This window comes from Theropithecus gelada, chromosome 14 (assembly GCF_003255815.1).
Source record: "Theropithecus gelada isolate Dixy chromosome 14, Tgel_1.0, whole genome shotgun sequence".
In the NCBI taxonomy this organism is placed as follows: Eukaryota; Metazoa; Chordata; class Mammalia; order Primates; family Cercopithecidae; genus Theropithecus; species Theropithecus gelada.
Window position 1 is genome coordinate 78,495,750 of NC_037682.1, and position 27,306 is coordinate 78,523,055.

Sequence of the window (27,306 nt, forward strand, 5' to 3'; positions counted from 1 at the left end):
ACTTTTTCTAAGTTATTTAAGCACTAAAAGAACAGAAATAGGGTATATAATAGACCATATGTATTAGAGAGGCAGACTCCAGAGCCAAAATTCCGGGATTCAGATCTTAGCCTTGCAAAACTACCTATTGGGTACTATGCTCACTATCTGGGTGACAGAATCATCATTCATAATCTGGGTCACGCAATATACCCATGTAACAAATGTGCACGTGCACCCTCTGAATTTATAATAAAAGTAAAAATTAGGTTTTTTTAAAAGAGTCTCATCCCTGCCATTTACTAGCTGTGTGACCTTAGGCAAATTACCGTTCTATCCCTAGGTTTTTAAAGACAGGACAGTAGAAATGACACTAGTATCTAATTCATAGGGATTTTGTATTACATTTAGATTAAGCTTCGAACAGCGCTTACCCTAAAATAAGTGCTACGGAAGTATTAGCCCCAATGAAAACTTCCAAAAAGAGTAGAGGGAAAACCTTAATCCAAGACAAGTCAAGAAAGGGTAAAAAATATAGAAATATAGGTCAAATAGCACAAAATAAGAGGGCAAAAATGCATACGTGCTTTTTCAGCTAAAAAAGTTTGTCAGACTGGATTTATGCGGGAAAAAAAAGCGCCAAATATTATGTTGTTCCCAAGAGACACAAACATGAAACAGGTAGGAAAAGATACACTAGTCAGAGTCAACGGCTGGGAAATCTTCCGCAACCTTACCTTGTCTTCCTGCAGTTTCTGTCCAGCCTCTTCCACGCTTCCTATCCCACCACCCGCGCGTCGCTCCTCAGTCCCTCTCCTCTCCAGTGGGAGACAAGGAAACTCTGGATTCATCCAGCGCTTCTTCGCTTCAGCAACGGGCTCACGTCGGCGGCGGCAGTGATGACGTCCTCACTGGTCCGCCCAACCGCGATTAGTGAAGGGGTTCGCGCGTCGCGCGCCGTCTACGAAAGAGAGGGCTTGTGACGCAACGGCACCTCGGCGTGCGCGTGTTGGCTCAGTGGAGGCGCTCAGCTGGTCCTCCTAGAGTTTGGTATCCCACCGCAGCTTCACCGCGAAGACTGCGGCTGCTCCAGGCAGTGCTGCGGCCGCCGCGGGCCCAGCTGTATGGTTAGGCCACCATTGTTCTGAGTAAACATATTCCTTTCTGTGGTGTTCTTGATCGTGTGTTTATGGAGTTTCTGAAGGGCCCTGGAGATTACTGCCAGGTTCAGCACGACCTTTATGAGGACAAATGAATGGTGGAGAGAGTCGTTACTGCCCCACCAAGAAGTCCCCGCAAAGCAGGTCACCTGGACACAGAAGTGTAGAACTGAGATCATCAGAGCATTTTACAAGAGTTCTGACCTAGATGGGGTAACCCTTGGCACACTTCCTTTCCATTGGCTGAGAATTACTGAATTGAAGAACCGCGGCTTCTTGTTGGAAGGTTCATTTCATTTCCTGTCAGTATCAACTTCATATTCAAAGCTCTGTAAATTTCAAGTGGAGTATATTGGCATAGACTTCAGTTTCTTGACATCATTTCTGTATTCAAAAATTTTTAATTTTTTTCATAACTATATCAGTGTCTTTTTTTTTTTTTTTTTAACTAAATTAACATGGCTCCAATGAATCACCCAGCTCCAGTGGAAGTCACATACGGGAACATGAGATTTCTAATCATACACAACCCAACCAATTCGACCTTAAACAGATTTATAGAAGAACTTAAGAAATACGGGGTTACCACAATGGTAAGAGTATGTGAAACAACTTATGACCCTGCTCTTGTGGAGAAAGAAGGCATCCAGTTTCTGGATTGGCCTTTTGATGATGGTTCATCACCATCCAACCAGATTGTTGATGACTGGTTAAGTCTTGTAGACGTTAAGTTTCGTGAAGAACCTGGTTGTTGTATTGCCATTCACTGTGTTGCAGGTCTTGGGAGGACTCCGGTGCTTGTTGCTCTAGCATTAATTGAAAGTGGAATGAAAAACGAAGATGCAGTACAGTTTATAAGAGAAAAACGGCGCGGCGCTTTTAACAGCAAGCAACTTTTGTATTTGGAGAAATATCATTCTCAAATGCGGCTTTGCTTCAAAGACTCCACTGGTCACAGAAACAACTGTTGTATTCAATAAACCTGACTGCCTGATGCTATTGCCTTGAAAGTGGGACTTCAGACAAGACCTAATTTATTGTACATTTTAGCCAACATATGGGCTTAGTGAATAAGTCTGATGAAGCTTCCACAGGGATATTGAAAAGCCACGAATTTAACAGAAATGCAACTTCTATGTTTGGCTTAGTGCTATTCCCATGCCAGAAAAAATACATAAGAAATCTGCAGATTAGATGCCAAGATCCCCAGTACAAAATTTGTTTATTTTTAGTGTCATACAGAATTAAAACTCCAGGAACTATAACTTTATGTAGTTCATGCCTTATAGTCATATCAAACACTGCAAGTAGGGCCTATATGATTATTTGCCTGCTTCATGTTTACCATCCCACATGGGTCTCAGTATACATCAAGTTTGTCCAACAGGTGATTTTGTTGGAGTCTTTACACATCTTGTGATTATCTGATGTCTTTCTCTAATCTCATTTTGTTATGAAAACCTCCATTTTGAAAAATCAACGTCTGATTGAAAGTTCATGCAAAATCCACGTTGTACAGAAGCATATGTGTTGAATGTCTTCAGATAAAAAGGCCTTATCATTGATGTTTATGGTTGGGGTGTAACTTAACAGGGAGGGCCCTGAAGACAAAATGAGAGGAGACTATGAAATATTTCTAGTAAAATGTTGTTTTGATCTTGTGCAGAACATATGAACTAGGACTTTTAATTTAGTAAATGTGTTTTAAAAGGTAAATATGCATTGGTCCAAGGTAAATAGAGCAAATATGGACAGAATTACAAGGAAAATTGACAAGTTTACTATAGCAGTGGGAAATTTTATTGTCCCTCTTTCAGAAGCAGATCAAGTACACAAAATCAAGATTCTGGATATAGATCTACACAAAACAGTCAACAAACTCAATCCCATGAACATACAAAGGGCATTGCATCCAACACTGGGAGAATACGTATTTATGAGAGTACATGAACTATTACATTTGACCATATATTTGACTATAAACCCATTTCAGCACATTTTAAGCTATTTGAAAAATACAGAACACCTTTTATCACCACAATTCAATTAAATTAGGAAAGAAGTTAATATCCACACATCTGTAATTTTGAAAATCTCTCTAGAGCCTTCCACTTCTAAATAGGATGTAGTAGGTCATGGCAGCCTAAAACTTTTCCTGCAACAACTAGAAAAAGATGGAAAAATTATAAAGATCATATTTAAAGATATGTGAGAGCTATGAAAGCAATAAGGACTAGGTGAATGGGAATTCCAGAGAGGGAGGAGGCCTCCTGAGGTAAGTGACCATTTTATTTTCTAGGGACATTTACTGATTCTGGACATGGACTAATAAGGATCAAGCTTGGTCCATGAAGAGGGTCTGTCCTGAGGGAAAGGGAAACCCAGAAAAGCCTTTGGTGGTCACGTGGGGCTGGTGCAACAAATTGGAAAATTAAGAACTTTGGCCAGTTTCCTCTACCTGTTATAAGTTGAGTTCCCCAGGAAACAGACACTGAATCTGAGATTGGCATCCAAAGGATTACTAGGGTGTCTTCTCAGGGAACCACACCTATGGGGGAGCAAGAGAAATAGGATAGGGCATAAGAAGTTGAATGGTGATACATAGCAGTTGCAACAGTAGCCTCAGGCAGTCTCATAGGGAGCTCTGAGGATGGGATGGCTATTTAGAGGTGTTCTCAATTGAGGCTAGGAAGCTGGGCCTTTGGGCCCTTGAATCAACCAGTCATTGCCTGTAGGCTTCCCTTGGGGATGACGGCATAATCTTGGGTGAAGCATTCACCTTCTGTTGAGGGCAATGCCTAGAGAGCAATGCAGCTGTGGGCCCTCAGCTGATAATGGCATCTGGAGGAATGAGTGTTTCAGACCCAAGGCAGGATCTAGGTGGTGCAACCACAGCATCCCCTCTCTTAAATGATACTTGCTGAATACTGGGGCTATGTATGGGAGGCTGGGGAGTTAGAGTGAAGACTTAAAAGGCAAAGGAACTCCCCCTCAATCTAATAGTGCTTAGGAGACAAAGTTCTCCACATTCTTACCAACACATCTCTTTTTTATTATAGCCATTCTGGTGAGCGTAGTTATACCATTGTGGTTTTAATTTTCATATTACTAATAATGTTAAGCATTTTTTCATGTGCTTGTTAGCCATTCACCTATCTTTTTGGATAAAATGCTGATTTAAATATTTTCCTCATTTTAAAATTTGAATTGTCATCTTCTTATTAAGTTGAAGTAGTTCTTTATATATTCTGGATCCAATGTCTTTATCAGATGTATGATTTGCAATTATTTTCTCCCAGTCTGCTGCTTGTCTTTTTTCCTCCCCAAAAAAGTGTTTCAAAGTGCAAAATTTTAAATTTTAATGAAACACAATTTATTTCTTTCATGAATCATGCTTTTAAAGTTGTATCTCAGAACTCCCCTCAACCTAAGTCATAAAGATTTTCTGCTATATTTTCTCCTAGAAATTTTACAGTTTTAGCTCTCACATTTAGGTCTGTGATCCGTTTCAGGTTAGTTTTTGTTTGTTTTGAGATGTGTAAAGGTTAATTTTTGTGTTTAGTGTGAGGTGGCTAGGTTAACTTTATTTTGCATGTGGATATTCAATTGTTTCAGCACAATTTGTTCAAAAGACTCTCTTTTCCCCAATGAATTACCTTAGTAATTCTGATTAAAAGCCAATTTACGTAAATGTAAAAACTTATTTGTGAACTCTCAGTTCTGCTTCATTTATTTATATGACCACACAGTCTTTTTTTGGTATAAATTTAAGGTGTACAAGTGCAGTTTTGTTACATGCATATATTGCATAGTGGTGAAGTATGGGCTTTTAGTGTAATCATTACTCAAATAGTGCACATTATACCCATTAAGTAAATTCTTATGCCTCGCTCCTCTTCCACCCTCCCATCCTTCCAGGTCTCCAGTGAGATTCCACATTCTTTGTTCCTGTGTATGCGTTATTTAGTTCCCAATTATGAGAACATATGGCATTTCACTTTCTGTTTCTGAATTGTTTCACGTAAGGGCCTCCAGTTCTATTTATGTTACTGCAAAACACATGATTTTATTCCTTTTTTATGGCTGAATAGTATTCCATTGTACATATATATTCATTTTCTTCTCCATTTTCTTTATCCAACCATCGACTGATGGAAACTTAGATTGATTTCACGGCTCTGCTATTGGACCACACAGTCTTGATCATTGTATCTTTATGGAAGGTTCTTGACATTGAATAGGGCACTTTGTTCTTCTTTATACTTTTTTTTGACTATTTGAGATCCTTTACATTTCCGTATACATTTTAGAATCAGCCTGTAAGTTTCCACCAAAAAAGCCTACAAGGGTTTTGATAGGTATAGTGTTGACTTTATAGATCAATATGAAGAGAATTGCAATTTTGACAATATTAAGTCTTCGAATCCATGAACAAAGAATCTCTCTCAATTTATTTAGATCTTTAATTTCTATCAGCAATGTTTTGTAGTGTTCGGTATACTATACTTGCACTTCTAAAATTTATTCCTAAGTATCTTTTCTTTTTGATGCAGTTGTAAATGAAATTGTTTTCTTAATTTTATTTTTAGATCATTTGCTGCCAGCATATAGAAATACAACTGGTTTTTGTATGTTAACCTTGTGTTTGGTGACCTTTCAAAACTAATTTATTAGTTCCAGTAAACAGAGAGAGAGAGAGAGAGAGAGAGAGGAGAGAGAGAATGAATGAATGAATGAATGTGTATGTGTTCTTTAGCATTTTTTACATGCAGGATTAGGTCCTCTGTGAATCAAGGCAGTATTAACTCTGTTTCCAGTCTTGACACCTTTAGCTTCTCTTTCTTGCTTTGTTGCACTGGCTGAACACCCTCCGTGTTGACTAGAAGTGGTAAATACAACATCCTTGCCTTGTTCCAGATCTTAGGGAGAAAGTGTTCATTCTTTTACCATTAAATATTATCTTTGGCTCTTTATAGATGTCCTTTGTTGAGGATGTTCTTTTCTATTTCTACTTTGTTTAGAGTTTTTTCATAAACAGGCGTTGATGTTTTTCAAATGCTTTCTTCATATCTATTGGCATGATTGTATGATTTTTTGTCTTTCGTTCTATTAATATTATTGAACAACCATACTGAACAATTTTTGAATGTTAAAAAACTATATTTCTGAGGATAAAGCCCACTTGTTTGTTGTATGTAATTTTTAAATTTCATGTTGCTGAATTTGGTTTGCTAATATTTTGTTTAGGATTTTTGCATCTATATTCATGAAGGATATTGGCCTGTACTTTTCTTGTGCTACCTTTATCTGGCTTTGATATGGCAATACAAGTATCATAGAATGATTTGGGAAGTGTTCCCTCCCCTATTTTCTGAAAGAGTTTCTGAATAATTGGTGTTATTACTTAAGTATTTGATAAATTCCAGCAAATGAAGCCATCTGGACATGGCTTTTCTTGGGGGAAAGATTTTTTAATTACTAATTTCATTACTTATTATAGATATATTGATTTGTGCTCTAATCATTACTTGCTTTGAATTTTGTTTGCTGTCCCCCAACCCCAGTTTCTTAAGGAGGAAGTTTAAATTATTCACTTGAGACTTTTGTTCTTTCCTTTCTTTCTTTCTTTCTCTTCTGATATAGGAATTTGCATTAGTCAGGGTAACTCCAGAGAAACAGAATCAATAGGATCTTTCTCTCTCTCTCTGTTGATTTATTATAAGGAATTGGCTTGGCTCACATGATTATGGAAGCTGTCGAATTCTAAGATCTATAGGGTGAGTCAGCAAGCTGGAGACCTAGGAGAGATGATGGTATAGTTCCTGTCTAAACGCAGGAAAAAGCCAATATCCCAGTTAGAAGGGCATCAGGTAGGAGTAAGTCTCTCTTACTCAAGGGAGGGTCAATCCATTTTTTCTATTCAGGCCTTCAACTAATTGGATGAGGGCAATTAGTGGAGGGCAATCTACTTTACTTAGTTTAATGATTTAAATGTTAATCTCATCCAAAGATACCCTCACAGAAACACCCAGAATAACATTTGATCAAATATCTGGGCACCCTGTGGTGCCGTAAAATTAACCATGACAACCTTTAAAGCTATAAAGTTTCTTTCTAAATACTGCTTTAGCTATATCTTATTAATTTTCATATGATTTTAAAAATTCAGTTCAACATATATAACTTGGCTTGTGATTTCTTCTTTGATCTGTGGGTTATTTTGAAATGTACTGTTTTCCAGTATTTTGGAATTTCCCATAGTTTTCTGTTTATTGATTTCTAATTTAGTTATTGATTCTGTTACTCTATAGAGCCAATTGCATTTGAATTGTAAGGGTGAATGCTGTTTCCAGGCAGAAAGTTAGAGTGAACTAAAATTTAATCGGTAAAGAGGAAAAAGGGGAAGGGAAGGACTTCCCAGAAGGAGAGACCAAGCATGGATAATATCAGCACAGGCTTGAAAGCACATGTGCTTAGTGCTGGCAAGACGGTCAGTGTGGCTGGAACAAAGGAAGTGTAATTTGTATCTTCTTTCTTTTTGTCTTGTTTAGTATAGTGGAAGTTTGTTTATTTAATCATTTCAAAAAACCTATTTTGCTTTCACTGATTTTCTCTACGATCGCTTTTCTTTTCTACTATATTGATTATAAAGGATATGTAGCAGAGGTACAGAAGAAGTTGTGGGACATGATGTTAAAAGATAGTGCCAAAAATTCCATGGTGTTCAGATTCCAGCTTCGCTCTTCAAACTCTCTTCTGAATAGTTTTTCATTCTCTATGAGCCCAAGGATCGTAGAGGAGGGATGTTTTCTCAGGATATTCTTCATCAGCACCGAGGAAATATCAGCACCAAGGAAGTAGTTCTTGGAAGAATAAGACTTGAGCAAGAGGTGAGTGGTATCTCTGCTAATTACTCCTCTATAAGTCTAATAGTCCATCTAGTCTGTCCTTGAGAGTTGGTCATATAGGACCTATTCGTTGCTGGCAGTGGAGATCCTGAGGCTGAGGTGGCAGCAGGAGTAGGGCCCTAAGCATGATTTATTGATTCCTTTATTATACAATGAAATTAGAGGCTGGAAGCTGCCATCTCAACATGTCTTAACATCTTAGTAGTATCTAATTTCAGGGGGCTGCAAGCTCTCTCCCGCCCCCACCCCTATGATATGGGCTCTGCTGAACATGAGAGAGATGAAGGCTAGCACTGAACTTGGTCTAAGAAACACCCAGGATGGACTGATATTACTCACTAAGAAAACTGCTTTGGATTGCTCAACTACTTCAGAGAGTGAAGGATGGAAGCCAGAGTGTGTTCCAGAGCCAGGAAAATGAAATGAAGTCTTCCCTAGAACTCCCTGTGGTGCTCTTCCTCTCACTGCCTCTCTTCCTCCTCACTCCTTGGCAGGCTGACCATCCCCACCCACATTTCTCTGGTTTTCCTTTTAGAAAAAAGAATGTCTAAGACTCAGCAACCTAAGGGCAGTGACCTGAATAGTTAGCGAGCTGCCCCTAGCCACTCTTAATTTCACGCACTGCCGAGTCTTGAAGGGCGTGTGTTGCTGACATGGACTAAACTCCCTGATGGGTGGACTGTGCTTTCTGGCTAGTGGCTGTGCTCACATTATTCATCTCCCCATGACTCCCACCCATCTTTTCCTCTTGGGACTCAGTGCAAACACTGCTGTCCCTGAAGCCTTCTCTTACATTTCCATAGGAAGCATCCTCTCCCTTTTCTGACTGCCCTCAGTTTTTATCGGCTCTTCTTTCATGAACTTACCACTTTCTCCCTTATGGCAAAATGAATTGTGTCCAGTTTTCTCCACTAGAGCCAGAGCTCTGTAAAGGCAGGATTCTAGGTGAGATTCTGCATTTCCCGCAAGGCCTGGCCAATAGTTGGTGATTAATGGATGAAGAAATGCTTAGGAAGGAACTCAGAGGAGGGTTCAGAAAAGTGAACTCCCAGGGCCTTCAGAGACAAGGCTTTTATTCACTGTATGCCTTGGCATCTCCTCTCATACCAGAAAGTTTAAAAGAAAAAACACAGCGACAAGGATTCACTTGGGCCATTTTGGAACCCATTTATATTGTGGGTGTTACTCTGGGCTTCATCTAGCCCCATACCAGGCTCTGAGACTGCATCAGACCGTCTGAACATTCATGGCTTCCTTGGGCCAAGTATAGCTGTCCAGTGTAAAGGAGTCATAGTCTGGAGTGTAGACCAGGGATCTTACAAAAGCCTCCTTGTCCTTAGGCTCCGGGTAGTAGGAAGCCAGGTTGTGTTTGTACGCGTAGTCGAGAACCTAGAGAAAAACACGTTTGGCTAAGGAACCGGATCTAAGGGGAAACCTGCGTAAGGATCCTTGCTTGGGGTCATGCGGGAGGGGAATACACCTTAAGGAACCAGATTTGTTCCTTTCATGAGTATCACTCATGAAACAACTGGGTAGGAAGGATTTTAAGCTTTCTTTCTGAACAGGCAGCTTCAACATAGTGGAATAAATACTGAGCCAGGATCAAGAGGCTTCAGCATAAATTCTGCCTGCTTCCAAAGGCCTGTGGGTCCTCAGAGGTGATATTATCCTTGGTGAGCCTCAGTTTCCTCATCTGTAAAATGGGAGTAAAGAGACTTTTCTCTGGAGCAGTGTTGATAAAATTAGACGACAGGCAAATGTGTCCAGAACCTGACTTTTTTTTCCCACTAGAATATGGGTTAAATTGGATGAACAGCCTGGACACTGTTCTCTGGGTATTAGATTTGGCTTCAGGAGAATGTGAATCTAAATATCGCCCAAAGGAAGAAACTGACAGGGTGAAGCTGGACCCTGAGCTGGACTGTTAATCTTGAGGCTTGATTCTGAATTCTGACAACTTGTGAGTAGTGTGTGCTGTTGTACAATGCATTTTCTGAAATTATTTTTAAACTTATAGAAAATGTAAAACATGCACACTAATAGAAATAATAGTATGATAAACCCTCATGTATCTATTATCCAGCTTTAACAGTTATCAATGTTGGGCCAGTCTTTATTGCACCATGTTCTGATTCTTTGAAAACCCATCATCTCTGCACAGTTTTATAGTTTGGAATATTCCATGAAACTGATCACCCCATAGCCAGGCATTCTGAGAAAAAGGGGAAGAAAGAGATTTACCCTGGCCGAGAGAGCACTGGGTATGGAGCTTTTTCACTGTTCTCTGCCAATCTCCAGAATTCTGGGAGAGGAACTACTGGCCCTTTGAAGGAGGAGGAAACTGAGGCTCAGGGAAGTGAAGTGATTGGGCCAATGTTATACCATTGCTGATTGGCAGAGCTGGGACCCCAAAGTCTGAGCTTTTTCCATGATGCTATGCAAGCTGACCTTTCTTATAAATGGGCGCTTATGAGTCATTTCTAAAATATTCCCATATTCTGGTCCATGGACTTTGATGACCTTTCTGCTTAGTGTATTAGGGGAAATCCAGGAGCTTTCCCAGAACTGGCCTGGGTGGCTGTTTGGGGTGGAGCTCAAGCTGCAAACAAGAGTTTGTCACCCAGCCTCTGGGTTACGTGTAGTGCAGCTCAAGAAGATCCAATATCTCCACAGTTTCCATCCCCTTAACCCTCCTAAAGTCACAGACAGACAAAGTGTTTGAGCCTCACTACCCATATTACAGGGGTAGGATGCCCCTTACTTTGATGGCAATTCTCAAAGACACGTCTCGGATGGTGCTCAGTGGTGGGTACAGTCTCCCCTGGGACAGATGCTGCTCAGAGACTTCCTGGGCAATTTGCTGGGGAGAAGGAGAGAACGGAGAAGAATAAGCTGAGTCTCAGCCTTCCCAAAACAAGCCCAACCCGTTACCCTAGAGACTTACCCCACCCTGCATAGTTAGTCAAACACTGCAGTTCCAACTGTTGGCTCTGTTACCAGGGAAGCTTAATGCTTGGGCTTAAGAGAGGACACAGCCTTTCTGTACTGTAAGACTGGCTGAGGCTTAAAACAACATTAAGTGTCTCTGAATTCCAAAAGAAAATCACTAAAGCCAAGATGAATAAATTTGTGGCCTGCAAAGCAAAGGCTATGAGATCTCCTCTTGGCTGGTCCAGCCTGTTGCATGGGGATCCCTGGGTCCCTCGCTTCCTGGGTCCCAGCCTCCTTCCACGTGCTTGGTACCATCTTGAGTGACCATCTAGCCTATGTTATATCTTTTTGTTCAGTCTCCTGGAGCTCTTCCTTCCAGCCCTGGTCTCAGTCTGAGGAAGGCCTCTCCTCCAGTGAGTGACTGAGCCTCATACCTTATTGGAATAAATGTCCTAAGCACATCATCCTGAGAACAGAGCCTCCCATAGCTTCCCTTCCAGGTTCAGAGCTTGCCTCTGAGGGTTAAGCCTCATCTGCCACAGGCCCTCATCCTCCAGGCTAAGACGCTGGAGTTTGTTCAGCCTTGCAAATCAACCTCTTTAATGTGGTGGCTCTGAATCTACTCCCACCCAGTCTTCTGGTGTTAAATTTAAACTTGGGAAATGCCACTTGTGCTCTCTGAGAACTGTGTGTCTTAGAAGTGACAAGACTGAGAAGTTGGTCTCTCCTCAATGTTTTCAGATATGAGGGAAGTGAGCCTCCCCCTCTACCTCCTTCTCACACTTCCATCTTTCTTTTCCATTCATTCAGTCAAATGCTCACTGGTCATAGGTCAAACTTGACCTATTTTACAGAGTCGTTACAATGAAATGAGGTGGTGCATGCACATCTCCTTAAAGCCTATATTAATTGAAAATCAAATTCAACTTAAATTATCTTCACTAAAAATACCCTTTTCAGAAATATAACTTGCCAGGCCTTTGAAGACCGTAATGTGAGCTCCTATAGGGGAGGGGCTTTATCTTCCTCACAGTGGGTGATGATAAGTAGATCCAGGAGAGATTCCTGTATAATTGATGGACACTGTTCATGAAATGATGGAGCTGAACTGTCTCACTGTACTGGAGGTAGTGGGGCAGATGTGTGGATGTCTCATGGTATTGCACAGGAAGGGCTCTAGCAATTGTGTTTCTACTCAACAGGGGACGTTGCTTTCAGGCTGACTTCAAGCAGAAAGTGACTCTTTCCATCCAATGGGGGCTTCACACAGCTCTGCTCACAGCTACAGGACAAGAACACCCACCATAGCAATGAGAAGAAAAACAGAGTACTCAGACAAGATGAAGAGAGAACTGTAACACAAAGTCATAAGTAGTGTGCATGGGGCAGGGGGCAGCTGAAGAGCCTTTAGGAGACATTATTTGCACAGCCTTGGAGAGCCAGGTCTCAAAGACTAGACATAGTAAGAAGGGACCTGGTGCATGAGGTTAGCTCCCTGTGGGACTCACAGAAATGGATCCAGACAGGGCTGTGTGGAAGCCATACACATGTCTCATTGGCTTCAGGCTTTCACCAGTGCCTCAGTGAGGAGGAAATGCAGAAGGATGTTAGAAGTTACAGGAGAGCCTTTGGAGCTTGTTATGTGTAAATATGTTTAATATTTATATATGGCTTTGATTAGCTTAACCTCCCAACAGAGACATTTCTGTGCCTTGCTTTTGTCAGGGCGAGGATAAATGTCAGGTGCCTGGCACTTGGTAACCACCTGGTAATTTCAGCCACTGTAACTGTTATCAATAACCATTAGTGTGAATATAGGTTGTCATTCTTAATTAATTATTTCATGGTTTTCATCATGTCTAGTGAAGAACTCTTTTGTGCTCTTTTCTAGTAAAATACCTGGAACAGGTACATCTCCAACACTCATATCAGTGTTCAAGATCTGGGTCTTCCAAGGAGAAAAAACCAGGTATGACACCCACCCCCTCCCTCACAGAAAACTGTCCTAGTGGGGCTTACTCCCGCCAGTTACTCTAGTGATTTGATTAAGGCCTGTGGCTGGAAGAAGCCATCACCTATCATAGTCCACAAGCCCTCAGTTTTAGGTGGCTTTGATGGCATCTCCTCTGTCTAGGCATCTAGATGGCATTGCTAGGAGGCAGGGGGCAGAATGAGGCATGTCTCCTCCTCTGTTAGTGCCTCTTGCTAATACCCTTCACCACTATTCCTCATTCCCTGTCAAAAGCCCCATGTGTGATTGAAGAGGTCAAGCTTCAGGGTGGCCATGAGAGATGCTTGAGGTTTAAGCACTTTGGGAATCCACTGGCAACGTTGGGGCAGATGGGCAGAAGAGATAAGAGAGATTCAGTATAGGACCCAGTGTTAACCCACAAACCCTACTGCAAGCATTTGAAGGAGCAAGGACAGTGATACCTCTGCTGTCAGGAGGAAGATCTCATCTGGGATGTGCCGGATCCCGCCGGCGATGACTCCCAGTGCCACCCCAGGGAACACGTAAGCATTGTTTCCCTGCCCAGGAATGAAGGTCTTGCCATCTTCCAGAGTCACACTCTTAAAAGGACTTCCACTGGCAAAAATCCCCCGGCCCTGGAGGCAGGAAGAAAACCAGAGATGAACTTGGAGATTGGTTTGGGGTAATAATCGTGGCCCCCTATTCTTATTTTCCAAATGTTGGACCCTTCTTCATCCTCTCCCAAATGCCCAGCACCGTGCTGAGAACATGGCAGGTATTTAAAGCACATTTGTTCATTTGACCAGAAAGCTCAGCCCTCACCTGCTATTTAGCAGCCAAGAAACTGCTGAAAGGTGATGGTGTTCACAGTAACATTTTTGTCACCTCCTGGCAGGGCCAACCCAGGACATGACAGAATGTGGCCTAGAGTGTACAAGTGCCTCAGGTTCTGGGTTCTGGTCAAACCTCTGTGTTATTAAGAGTGAACCTTAAGCAGCATAGCACAAAGAGCTTGGGCTTTGGAGTCAGACCTGGGTTTGACAGCCAGCTCCACTCCTTATTAGTTCTGTGACCTTGGGCATGTTACTTCATCTTTCTGAAACTCAGTTTGCTCATCAGCAATGTACGAATATTTTTCACCCTCATGGGGTTACTCATAGTAATTGTTACTATGTCCTCTCAGCCGGGGGAAGGAAGGACTCCCCGCTGACCTCGGTGACCCGGTAGCACTTCTCAGCCGTGCACTCGGCCTTGCTGGTGGGGTTGCTCAGGGCAAAGATGATAGGGCGCTCGTGGAAGGAGGCCATGTCCCTCAGAATCTGCTCCGTGAAGGCTCCTGCGATGGCAGCAACACCTACAGGGAAAAGGGGGGTAGTGGGGATGCCTACTCTTTAAAAACAACCTATTCCTCTTCTGCCGGTGGTGGGGGGGGAACTAGGAACACCATGAAAGACTTGGTCTTGGGCCCAGCATTTGCCACAAGGACTGAGAGAGCAGAACGGAAAATAATCTTCCTGCTTGAGCTGCCTGAGACCTCCTTTTCATCTCTAAGGGACTACTGGTACACCTCAGGTCCCTGCCAGTTAAGCTGCTCCTGTGAAGGCATTCCTGGGCATTTCCATGGACAGTGAGCTGCTCCTCAGGACACAGGGAGATGCCAGGGTCTGCTTTGGGAGAGGAATGCCCATCTCATTGTGGTTAGAGAGACCAGGCTGGGTGTGGTGGCTCATGCCTGAAATCCTAGCACTTTGGGAGGCCGGGGGGCAGTGGGGCAGGGGCAGTTCACCTGAGGTCAGGAGTTTGAGACCAGCCTGGCCCAAATGGTGAAAACCAGTCTCTACTAAAAATACAAAAATTAGCTGGGCATGGTAGCGGGCACCTATAATGCCAGCTACTTTGGAGGCTGAGGCAGGAGAATCAGTTGAACCTAGGGGGCAGAGGTTGCAGTGACCTGAGATTGCACCATTGTGCTCCAGCCTGGATGAAAGAGCAAAACTCTGTCTCAAAAAAAAAAAAAAAAAGAAAAGAAAAAAAAAGAGAGAGAAAGAGAAAGAGAGAGACCAGCCTTGCACTTTTTCATTGTATTGTATATTTCTGCATCATTGAGCCCTAACTCTGGTGCCTTAGTTCTATGGTTTCTATATAGTAGCCACTCAATAACAGTTTGTGGCATTGAATTGCACTTGGGATAGGGGAAATAGCTGTTTCCATGGGTTACTTAGGCTTCCTGGCTGAGCTTCTGTCTCTCCATCTGCAAGTCAAGAGGGTTAGCTGGGCTGGGCAGTGGGTACCCTCCCTCCTCCTACCTATGATGGCTGTGGGCTTCACCAGCCTCACCACCTCCTCCAGGGAGTTCACTTCAGGATGGTCTTGGGCAAACATCTCCTTTTCATGGTTCAGGTGGCTCCTCCCCTATAGGAAAAGAACACAGAGCAGCTGTGGTCATGATGGCCTGTTGGGCAGGAGTACAGATGCATTTGGAAACTCTGAGAGCATTTCCTGCTGATCCCCATGCTTTGGTCTGAGCTGTCAGATGTTTTGGGGCCCATCTTCTTGACTACATTTCCTGGCAGAACCCATGGTGGGACCTAAGTGTGAGAGTGGGGTATGTGTGTGTGTGTGCACGTTTCTTTAACCCAAACCACATATGGAGAATCCATAAAGAATTTCTTTGAGCTGTTAGGATTCTGGCTTCCTGGGCCAGGAGAGAAAGGCTTTCGGGCAATGCCTGAGTCTCACCGAGACCCTTTGGCCCAAGGCACCCACCACCCAAGCTCAGTTGAGGGATGGGGACCTGTGCCACCCAGGGTCAGGGAGCTTATTTGAATATGCTTATAAAAGCCATTAATTCCTCTGTGAATAATACTAAACTAAGCTCCAGGAAGGTCTTAGAATGACTGGCCATGCCCAAACAGCTCCAGTTCTTCACATTTCTTCAAATGGAAGTGGGTGGGTGACAGGCTGGCATAAGTGCTGGTAAATGGGTTCAGATGCTTCTGATGACTTCTTTGGGTTAGCTGGCCTCATGGGAACCAGTGCAAAGATGTCAGCTTTGAGAGCTCCTTGGCTAGGGTTGAGCTTGATGGAGTGAGAAGAATGATGTTGAAAGATGGATAAGAGGGAAGAGTGGCAGTCTCTGGCAGCCTACACCTGTGGCCAGATTATGCTCTGGAAAGACGTGGGAGTAGGAAGAGGAATCTGCAAGGCTAAGTTCCTTCCAGAAGAAATCTGGCCCCATATGGAACAATAAGAAGGTCAGTTATGCTGAGGATCTCTGCCATTCTTGGTCAATGTCCTTATGTACTTCCCCTTTTCCCATCTCTGCCATAATTTTTTGTCTCTCACTGACACTCTATGTTAGTGAAATTCTGGGAATTAAAGCACCGAGTATAGCTCTAACGGAGGGGTCCTTCAGTTGTGTCTCTCAACACATGCTAGCTGGAAGCTGGACTATTTCTCTCTCATTCATTCTTTCATTCATGCCTCACACATTAATTATGCACTTACTATGTGCCAGGCATTGATATCAAGACTGTAGTCTAGTGGGGAAACTGGAAAGGGACAACTTCTGTACAGTGTGGTGAGTACAATGTATGGAGCATAGATGCAGGAAATAAGCTTTTTGGAGGAGGTAACATTTGAGCACTATCAGAAGATAAGGAGGAAACTGGGAAGGGGTTAAGGGTTGAGAGTTGGCATGTGGAAAAACGGAGGAAAGCAATTCAGGCAGAATAACAAGATGTGTAAAGATGTGAAAGACAGAGAGCAGGCTGCTTTTGGAAACTATGATTTAATGTGGCTGGAGGCTAGTGCAAGTCAGGAAGTGGTGGGGGACAAGACTAAAGGGGCACACATCTACACACTTGCACAAACTTTTGGACAGAAACAATTAAGGCTACTTAGGGATGAATCTTCTGCTTTGGAGTTTAGGCCATTGTCCTCGTTTTGCTCTCTATTCTGATTGAGCAGTTTACTTCTTGGGGACCTCTTCCAGTCCAGTTCCTGGAAGCTGTAAGGTGTCAGGAAACCTCCAGGTCTCCAGACTGACAGTACCTTGACAATGAGCCCTTTAGAGTCCACCATCCAGATCTTTCTTGTGGCCTCTGCCTTCGGTACACCTTCTTTCTCTAGGGCCATGACAAGGAGGTGGGCAATGCCCATAGCTGCCTGGAAGGTACCATAGGGTGGATGTTCAGACACAGGGCAAACAGCTGCTGAACATTTTTATCTGATGTCTCACCATAATGACCCCCTCTTCTTTCCCCCACCTCCATGACTCCCAGGAGGCCCAATTAAGTCCTTGTCTTGAGACACCCAATTGTCAGAGCCTAGGCAGCTGCAATGATCACAATATGTCTGTTCTGCTTCCTCTCTTCAGAACCCCAGAAGGCCTCCCTTTTTTGATATACTTCCATCCATTCTTATTCTCTTCCTGGAGCAACAAAAGAAACCCTTAATGCCACCTACCTCGCCTGCACCTTGGAAAACAAACACGTGATTGGAAAGCTTGTTCTTGGTGATTCGCAGAGCAGCCAGGATCCCTGCCACAGCAACGGAGGCTGTGCCTGAAACAGAGTGGCCTGAGATCAACCTCTGGCCACAGGCCCCCAGCTCCCAAGAGAAGACCCTTGGCAGAGTTCCCCACACCTTGGACCTGTGGAGGAACAGGCAACTTTTCTTAGCCCTTATGCCCTGTAGGCATGCAAGTTTTAGTGCAAATCCATGCTCTTTTTTGCAGATAACTTTTTTTGTTGTTGAAGTTGAGAAACAGCTCCTGGTTTGTTACTTGACCCCATAAGATGGGATCAGATAGCCAGGTGCTGCTACCACCATCATTCATAAAGAAAATGATAAATATAATGGAAGACAAAAAAAAGCACGAGCCTCTCAGAATTATATAAGGGCTAAATGCATAAAAACATTTAAAAAAATGAGAACACAACCTGGCCATGTGACATTAAATGACCATACGGCCTGAGCTGCGTATCTTATCCACCAAGTCATAAGGTTGGGTGTGTCTGGTCACACACCATCATCAAATGGCTTGAGTATGTCTGGAAGGAATAAGTAAGTCGTATGAGTAGGTGGCTCAGATTCATTTGAACCACTGCTACATGACTTTTCCCTGAATCCACATCTAAGGCCTCACTGGGGATTCCTTAAGAGTAGCTGACCAAGGAGAAAAAACTTGGGCTTGGTTTACAAGTTGTTGTGAATAATATGCTGATACCAACTAGAAGTGTAAGGTGGTGGCAGCTTCACAGCCCCAGTAAAAGGTAGCCTTCAAAGGTAATGGTGAAGGACAGTGGACATGACTTCATGTGGTAAATTTAGTTGTATGCTTTCGTCCAAGGGATGGTTAGCACAACATTGATTCATGAGCAGTTGCTAATGGTTTAGCTGGATGGTCAGGGACTTGGAAAGAACAAAATAGTAAGATTGGTGATAAGGAGGTCTGGGGAAAAGGTAGGTGATGGACCTCTTGGGATAGATACAGAGTAAGAGGATATTTGTGCCCCATGTGAGAGTTTATCAAAGGACATGATGAAAACAGTCTTTCAATAATCAGGTGAACAAAATGGCATGGCCTGGGTATGTTAGACAGCATCTTTCTTTAGTCACCCAGGGTTTGCTTAATGGACTTATGCATAAAACAGCCATGGTGGTAAGGATGGAGGCTATGCATGGGCTTCATCTTACCAAGCTGGCCTGTTACTGTTGAATGATTAACCTGTCAAACACAGAGAACAATGCTGAGCTCCTGATGGGCACCGTTCCCTGGGGGGACCATCCACCTGGTGGCAGGATGATTACACTAGACTGCTCCCATCATGGACAGGAAAGAAATCTGTCCTAACTGGAGCAGATATACATTCTGGATATGGATTTCTTTCCTTGTCTATAATGCTTCTGCCAGCACCATCATTTATGGATGTTTGAAATACCTGTTTGTCATCCAGATATATTACAGACAGCAAGGCTTTAATCAAGGAGTTTACTTCACAGTAAAAGATGGGCAGCTATATGCTCATGCTATGAAATTCACTGGTCTTAACTTGTGCTCAGCCACTCAGGAGCAGCAGGCTTAGTAGATCAGTAGAATGGCCTACTGAAGAATTACTTAAGACTTAAGTGGAAGCAACACCTTATGGAGATAATGAGCTTCTCTTTTATGGGATGCAATGCATGATGACTTAGCAAGCAAGACATTGTGTTTTTCTCTCATAGCCAAAATGTATGGGTCTAGAAATTGCGAGGTGGAAATGGGAGTGGCTCTTCTCACCATTTCACCTAATAATCCACATACAGAATTTTTGCTTCCTGTCTCTTTAATTTTGTGCCCTGCTGGATTGGAGGTCTTAGTTGCCAAGAAGGAAATACTTCCATTAGGATTTATGACATGGTTCTATTGAATTGGGAGTTGAAACAGCTCCCTGGCTAGCTGGGGCTCTTCATGCCGCTAAATAAGTGGGCAAAGAAGGGGATTACTTTTCTGGCTGTTGTGATTCATCTTGATAATCAAAGGGACAGTGAGGACAAGGAGGGCTATGTCTGAAGCCTAGGGGAGTCTTCTAGGGGAGTATCTTCATATTTCCATGCTCAATAGCAAATATTAATAAATATTATTGCAACTAAGGAGATTCAGGCCTATGGAGGATTCAGATCCTTCAGAAATGAAGGTTTGGGTCACTCTACTGGGTAAAGAATCCCGGCCACCTGAGGTCCTGTCTGAGGACAAGAAAACATGGAACGGAAGGTTGAAGAAAAAATTTACAAAAGTCATCTTTGACATCATGACTGGTTACAGAAACAAGGAATATAGCAGCCATGCATATTTTTCTTCCTTGATCATAATGTGACTATATGTAATGGTATACATGAGCTACTTTCTTCTCCCTTCTCCTCCCTATTATTTTATATAAGTTCTGTTGGAGGTTAATTCCACATGTTAGTCTTTAGATAACAGAGTTTTCAAATGTGACTGAATTTTATGAGCTATTAATTCTGCTTTGAGGTGGATAGCGTGACTATCTTCCAGAGCTGACTAAAATGTCTGTTGGGACATTGTCTATCCCCATGTCGGAGAGAAGGTGAGAATGTCTTCATTTGTTGGAAAACTAGTTAAATGTTGTGAGGCATTTTGTTAGAAGTTTTTTTTTTTTTTTTTAAATTTTAGACAGAATCTCACTCTGTCACCCAGGCTGAAGTGCAATGGCATGATCTCAGCTCACTGCAACCTCTGCCTCCTGGATTCAAGCAATTCTCCTGCCTCAGCCTTCCAAGTAGCTGGGATTACAGGCAGCCACCAACATGCCAAGCTAATTTTTTGTATTTTTAGTAAAGACAAGGTTTTGGCATGTTGGCCAGGCTGGTCTCAAACTCCTGACCTGAGGTGATCTGCCAGCCTTGACCTCCCAAACTGCTGGGATTACAGGCATCAGCCACCACACCTGGCCAGAGTTGTTTTTGTTATGTGGAAGTACATATGTGCCAGACAGTGTATGTGGATGCTGAATAGCCAGAAGGGTGGACTGTACCAATTATTGGGTAATTGTTTCTCAGCTTCTTTACACTGCTTTGTCTGCAAACCACTTTTCAGCTTTGCCAACTTGCTCTATGCTGGGCTCTGCCAATAGTAGGTGCTAGAGGGAGACAAAGGCTAGATGAGGGGGATAATGTGTTCCCCCCTCCCCCAGCATCATCCGTCTTGTTAGGATTGCAAGGTAAAATGTAGGACACTTTGTAAAATTTGATTTTTAGATAAACAACAAGTTTTTTTTAGTATAAGTATGTCCTATGCAATATGAGCATAAACACACTAAAAATTATTTGTTTCTATCACCGAAATTTAACTTGAGTGTTCTGCATTTGGTTTTGCTAAATCTGCCAGCCCCACAGCCTTAGTTCTTCAACTCCCCGGCAGCAGTTTGTTCTTGAAGCAGAAGTTGAACGCAGTTTGCAGTTTGGCCATCACTGAGAGAACTAGCCTCATAGCTGCCACTAAGTGGCACCAATGCCACTAACTGCCACCTCCTCTTTCCTTTGTTCCCTTAGCCTCAGGAGTCGTAGCAGGTCCTTAGTGTTTCTTTTTTGGCTTTTGAATTCTTTAATAGACAATTAACATTTTTAAAAATATTAAGTGTTCTCTGTTAAAGCAAGTGGTATAGACTGATACAGAGAGCTCACAATAAAGTAATCACAATCAGCAACGCTAAGCCCCCACGATGGTGAAACCAAACCAAAACAAAACAAAAGGAAATTAAAGTAGGACTATTTATGGCTTATTACATTTGGATAATTAAAAAAAAAGTTGTCATCTATGACTGGTGAGGGAGGAATGAAAAGTAAAATGTCCCAATATCCTTTGTGTTTTGAAGTGCTACAATCTTTTGTGGAGAACTGTTTCCCCATCTAGAGCAAAGGCATAAAATATATTTGCCCTTTGACCTTATACTTCTACTTTTGAGAATCTATATATGGAAAAATCCAAAATGTATATACTAGGATATTTATGACAGTGTTATTTTTAATACAGAATGGCTGGAAATAACCTACACATCTAACAAAGGAGTAATGATTAAGTAAAGTAGCCAGGGTAGACACAGTAGACTGTTTTATAGCTATTAAAAATGATCATCATGAATATTATGCAGCAACATGGAAAATGCTATGAAGCTAGTCACTAACATCAGATATTGTTCCAAGTACTTGATATGTCTTAACATGAAGACAGTTATTTATTTAATCCTCATTGTTGCCATCTTCATTTTACAGATTGGGAAAATAAGGTATGGTTTGCTGAACTGTACAAGATCATATAAGAGAGCCAGGATGTGAATCCAGGGACTCAAGCTCTAGGACCTGTGTGCTTAAGCACTAACCTATGTTCCATTGAGTTGGCTGGAAGGAAGAGAACATTAAATGGTATGCATGTGATGATTCTAATTGTAATGTATCACACACATAGAATCCAGAAGGAACTTACAAAATACTAATGGTTGCAGGGTGGGAGTATGAGTGAATTTTCTATATTCTCTGTTTCCAGTTTTCTAGGTGGCTTATTTTTTGCTAGCTCTGGGGTGGGCCTTCTCCTAGATTTATACTTGGCTCAGTGGCTGAGATGGGGGTACAGCAAACAGTTGGTGGCCAATAAGTGCACATTCATCATTGTGGACATCAGAAGGTGGGACTCTATGCAGGATCATACTTGTCAGAAGATGGGGTGCAGGCACCCCTATCTTCACACAGCTGTTACCTAGAGGGAGTGTTGAACTGTTGGCAGTGTCACAGGGACAGGGCTGAGGATACTGGGACTTCCTAACATCCTTCCCATGGTCCCAAAAGTATGCATTGTGCACCTTCTGAGGGCCTAGAAAGTGACAGGCACCATGCCAGGCACTGTGGAAGACGGAGATGAATCAGACATGATCCCTGCCATCAGGGAACTCCCAGTTTATGAAAATTTGGGCACAAAACAGTAGAACACAGTGGGTAGTCTGGGTAGTCAGAGATCACTGGAAATTGTTACATTCATTTATTTTTTGAGCATTAGTTATGAACCAGGCTCAGGTACTGAGGATACCATAGTAACAAAATAGACCAAGCTCATTTCTGTTTGTAAGGAAAGAAATTACTAAATGATTGCAAGTGTGATGGCTATTATAAAACAGTTGTTCATTACACACTTTTTGTTAGTTTATGTACAGAAAAGTAACTTATCAGTATCAACTTACCTCTGCAGTGCCTCCCCGTGTACTCCATGTACCAGTAGCATTATTCCTTGTTGCCTAAACATACCATGCATGTTTATGCTTATGTACATTTCCCTGCTATTCTCCCTATCTAGAAGACCCTTTTGCAGTTCATTATTCCTTAAGACTCAGCCCAAATGATCAGCAAGACATTCCTTGCTACCCCAGGCATCCTTAACCACCCCTCCTTTTCCCATATCTACTTTTTCATCTAACCTGAATGTAACCTGAATGAAGGTGGGCTGTATCATGGTGAGGCTCAGGACTGTACTGCATTCACAAGAAACACCAAGCTGACATCCAAGAAAGTATCAACAAGCAATTTAAATAAGTATTTAAATCACTTAAAGAGAGGGTGAGGAGAAATGAATTGTATTACCCTCTCCTGAAATCTCCACATCCCCTTTGTCCTTAATTTTCTCCAAAGTTCATTTATTATGTCGAACTCCCCATTTTCTCTGCCTCCCTGCAAATAACTCCATACTTCTTACTCTCTGCCCATAAAACCCTCTTTCATTTCAGTTCTACGGAGTCAGAATTTGTATTCGAAAAGATCTCCAGATGATTTGTATGCCATTCAAGTTTGAGATGCACTGAACTAGATGGCCTCTCTAGGTGAGGTACTAGTTTCCTGCCATTGGCTAGAGGGAGTTTTCTGCGCTTCGGAGTCTGTTTCAGGACAGCCTTTTGCCTCCCTGAAAGGAGGTGTTGCACAAAGCATATGCCACCAGATGGCGCCAAAGGCATTCCATCAGAGATGATCCCCCAGACACTACACTCTGGATGGGTCTTTTTCTTTTTGGATGTCAACTGTCTTCTGGGGTTATTTGCAGGTTGAATAACTGGGGTTACTCACAGAAATTCAGTGCTGGATGGGGATTGGAGATAATGGCATTTAACAGCTGTACAAATGAGGAAACTGACAGAGAAAGGTGGCTTGGCCCTGTCAGTCACCCAAAGCAGGGAGACCTGGGGGTTTCCTTCCTAGGTTTGCTTCCATCCCTTCCCGATCTCTGCTGCTCGGACAGCCCTTCCTGACTATAGTTGAAGGCAGCAGGAGCGGTGTTATGGGGTTTCTCTGGGGAAGGACGGAGCAGGGTGTTAGCAGAGGCAGAGGGAAGTGAACTTAGGCAGTAGATGTCAACATTCAGCTGTACCTCTGGAAGGGGAGGGGAACTCCAAACAATGGGAAATCTGATGGGAAACAGTCACACATTACAATAAAAGGATGCAAGGTCAGCTGCCATTTATTGATCACTCTTACTGTGGCCTTGGCTCTGTGCTGTGTGCTTACCAGCACAGCATTGGCTCAATTAATCTTCCCAACAACTCCATGAAGTAGGGACTACTGTGCTCCTATTTTTTGCCCTTAAAAGTGGAGAGTGAGGCTCAAAGGAAATAGAACTAATCAGGACAGAACTTCTGAATCCTATCACCACCAAGTCTTCAGACCCACTGCCTCCATGTCCACGTACTTGCCTTTCCCCATTACCATCGATGCCTCCCTGCTCCTAGCTAAAGCACCACTTGTCTACTGGATCCCATCATTCTTGCCTACTTTTCCTGTTATTCCCAGTCCTATTGCCTGCATATTCAATTTTGCCCTCTCTACTGTATCATTCTCATCAGCATACAAATACACTGTAAAACTTCCATCTTTAAAAAGCCCTCCCTTGGCCCTATGTGTCCCACCCTATTTCTCACTCTCCTTTATAGCCAAACTCTTCTAAAGAGCGGAATATATTAACTACATCTAGTTCCTTCCTCCTTGGTCCCCATGAAACCCAGTCCAATCAAATGACTGACCCACCTCTTGTCAGGGTCCCCAAGTACCTCCAGGTGACCAAATTCAGTAATCAGTTCTCAGCCTTCTTCTTTCTTGATCTCTTAGCAGCATTTGGTACTGTTGCCCATTCTTTCCTTTGGGAAACTATTTCTGCACTTGGCTTCTGGAACCCCACACTCATTGGGTACTTCACTGGCTAATTCTCCCTGCTCTCCTCCCTGGCATCCTGCTCTGAGGCCATCCTCTGAGGTAGCAAGCTGTTCTAACTACAGGCTAGAACTCAAGAGGAGAAACAGTGGTTCTTAAGCTCCAAATTACAAAGTTTGGCAAATAAAGTTATCTGCATTTTTGGGGTGCTCTTGGGCTGTGCACTAGGGATTTAAAACTGGAGAGAAAGCTACTTAGCTGTTTCAAGGTAAGCACTTTGAGAAGCCCATGGGTCCAGGGATATGCTGGAACATGGCTTGTGCCCATAAATGCCATGGGCAGCTGAAAGTGTGACTGGTTGTTCCTATTCATGATGAAAGAAAAAGTTTTCTTTTCAGAGGGAGCTTTCTATAATTACATTTCCTGCCAACTGAGTACTTGAGGTTGTAGGTTCAGGAAATAGCACAAAAGGACATGCTGAAAATGTAGTTTCTGCTTTTAATAGTCAGATTTGACAACGTTAAAGGAGTTTCCATGCTGAACAACAGATTATTGGAGGAAAGAATTTACTCTTTATCAGATAAGGGAAGACTTCTGACCCAGGCAGCAAGAAGGATAGAGTTAGGCTCTGTCAGGGTGTGGCCACGGTGGCTTTGGAGGTCTGGGTTCCTATTGGGACAGAACAACCTCTGCTATGAGGCCACACCTGCTTCCACGATCCATAAGAATTACATTTCTACGGTAGCTACTGCCATTCATTTATTCATTAGTATGTGCTGAGTGTTTGTTCTGGGCCTTCTCTGGACTAGGCTTTGAATAAATACAGACAAATAAAAGTCTTGTTCTCAAATAAAACTCTCAAGGAGTTGCCAGCACAAGTGTTCCAAAAATTCAGGTTCCCCTTTATTGGACACCAAGCAAAGGCCTTCTAGACTACTTCTCTGCAATTTCTGTGTCATAAGGGAATTTTCTGGAGCTCCTGGACTCTCTAGAGGGCAGTTCCCTGGCCCATGGAGAAGGTAGGGTTAGGCGTATTTTGCCACAATTTGGAAGGAACCCGAAGGAATAATGATCATCTTCTTGACTTCTCTGAAGTTTTGACTGTTGCAGCAGCTAACAGGGGAGGTCTCGGAGGAGCCAGATACACGAGATCCACATGAACTTCAGGACTAGGGACAGCCCTGGAAGTGAAGAACAGCCTCAGAACACAGGACTTAGTGAAAAGGAAGGCTTTGGGAACAGGGGAGAGAAAAGGTTAAAGAGACCAGGAGAAGTTTCACTGCAGGAGGAGAGATCAAGGAAAGGCCTAGAACTGCTACTCAGTGTGTGTAGTGGTGGTGGTGGGTGACAGAGAGGGCAGGTGACCCCCGACAGCTGGAAATAATCCCTGGCATCTTGTAAACAAGACAAACGAGCTGCACGAAGTCTTCAGAGATGAGCCATTCCTGCCTGTCTGCCTCTTCCTTATTGTGGCATCTGAAGCCTATGCAAAGTCCCCCACACCTTCCCGCTCCAACAAGGTCATCATCTTCCAGGGATGTATTTTGCATTTCTTGGCTGAGAGCCCCACCCCTCTCCCTGGGGAACTTTGAAGCATTCTGTAAAGTGGGTGACCACCATCCAGTGTCACTCCTAGATCCTGGGGAAGAGTGGGATCATTTAGAGTCTGTGGCTTAGCCCTGGGTGCATTATCCTGGGGAAAGTGAAATGAGCCTTTAGGGACAAACAGAAAGTAGTGAAGAACAGAAAGAGAATTCTAGGCAGAGGGACCAGCACATTCAAAATCATGGAGTTGGCAGAAAACTCACAGAAGAGTGACTAATACAATGGGCTGGAATAATAGGGTATATGGGGAAAAGGGGAGAAAAGTGAGGTGGCCTCTCTTCTCCCCAGAGTTCCCCAGTCCTGTGCTCACATGTGGCCCTCTCCTCACCTGCACCAAATTCTCTGCCTTAAGTCTCCTCTTTCCTTCTTCCCTCCCATACCTATGTGTCAGGAGCCTATTAGGCATCAGAGATTTTAGTAATAGGTACCATGAACTGAGTACTGCTACGTGCCTATCCCTATCTGTACATCACTGCAATCCTTACAACAATTCAGTGCCATAAATGGGTGCTGGAAATACTTATCAAGGAATTGGCATATACTACAACCAACCATAACAGATACTGGCCTTATAAAAGCACCCTGACCATTCTGGTGGTACTAGCTGATGAGCAGTTATGGCTGTTAAAACTGTTAAGTCCATTTTACAGATAAGGAAAGGAAGGCACTGAGAATTTCAGCCACTTGGCCAAAGCCACAAAACAGGAAAATGGGGATTCAGACCTAGGCTTGTCTTGGTGCAATGCCTGATTGTTAAGCATTGGGCTCACAGAGGGTGCTACTAGCCTAACATAACACACAGGAACCTTGATGTGCTGTCTGGCCTGGAGATTTAGCAGGATTGGTGGGCAAGGCAGGTCCAGTGAAGGCTGGCCAGGTGGAGGATGCTGCAGAGCTGAAGAGCCAGTGGGGCTTTCCTGGCTCCAGCCATGCTGTGTGGTCAGCTTGCACGTGGAGGCCAGAGACCCACAGAAACTGGGCCAGCAGCACCCTGGACCTGGCCCTTTGTGTGGCTCTTCCTCCTTCCCCTGTCCCCAGCGTGACCATTCCCACTTCCTTTCCCCTT

The 27,306-nt window shown here is 43.1% G+C and overlaps 2 protein-coding genes across 6 annotated transcripts in view; one reads left to right on the forward strand and one right to left on the reverse strand.

The window, feature by feature from the left end:
• The first annotated feature begins 1,597 nt into the window (after window positions 1-1,597).
• LOC112606940 (protein tyrosine phosphatase type IVA 1-like) lies at window positions 1,598-2,119 on the forward strand. Of its 3 annotated transcripts, none has more exons than XM_025357914.1 (2): window positions 1,598-1,933; window positions 1,991-2,119. In XM_025357914.1, the coding sequence occupies exons 1-2, from the start codon at window positions 1,598-1,600 to the stop codon at window positions 2,117-2,119; spliced, it is 465 nt and encodes a 154-aa protein (XP_025213699.1). The 3 variants fall into 3 exon arrangements, with proteins under 3 accessions (XP_025213699.1, XP_025213697.1, XP_025213700.1); XM_025357915.1 differs by having other exon boundaries at window positions 1,607-1,720; window positions 1,790-2,119; XM_025357912.1 differs by having other exon boundaries at window positions 1,598-2,119.
• Window positions 2,120-9,103: 6,984 nt separating this feature from the next.
• The window catches only part of ME3 (malic enzyme 3), a 217,712-nt gene continuing 199,509 nt past the window's right edge, over window positions 9,104-27,306 (reverse strand). For all 3 annotated transcript variants that reach the window (XM_025358506.1, XM_025358507.1, XM_025358508.1), the window contains exons 9-15: window positions 17,418-17,515; window positions 17,004-17,117; window positions 15,257-15,362; window positions 14,162-14,304; window positions 13,412-13,585; window positions 10,809-10,907; window positions 9,104-9,436 (exon numbers count right to left, since the gene is read on the reverse strand). In XM_025358506.1, coding sequence (XP_025214291.1) covers window positions 9,275-9,436; window positions 10,809-10,907; window positions 13,412-13,585; window positions 14,162-14,304; window positions 15,257-15,362; window positions 17,004-17,117; window positions 17,418-17,515 — 896 coding nt within the window. In that variant the 3' untranslated portion in view covers window positions 9,104-9,274. The remainder of the gene's footprint in view (window positions 9,437-10,808; window positions 10,908-13,411; window positions 13,586-14,161; window positions 14,305-15,256; window positions 15,363-17,003; window positions 17,118-17,417; window positions 17,516-27,306) is intronic.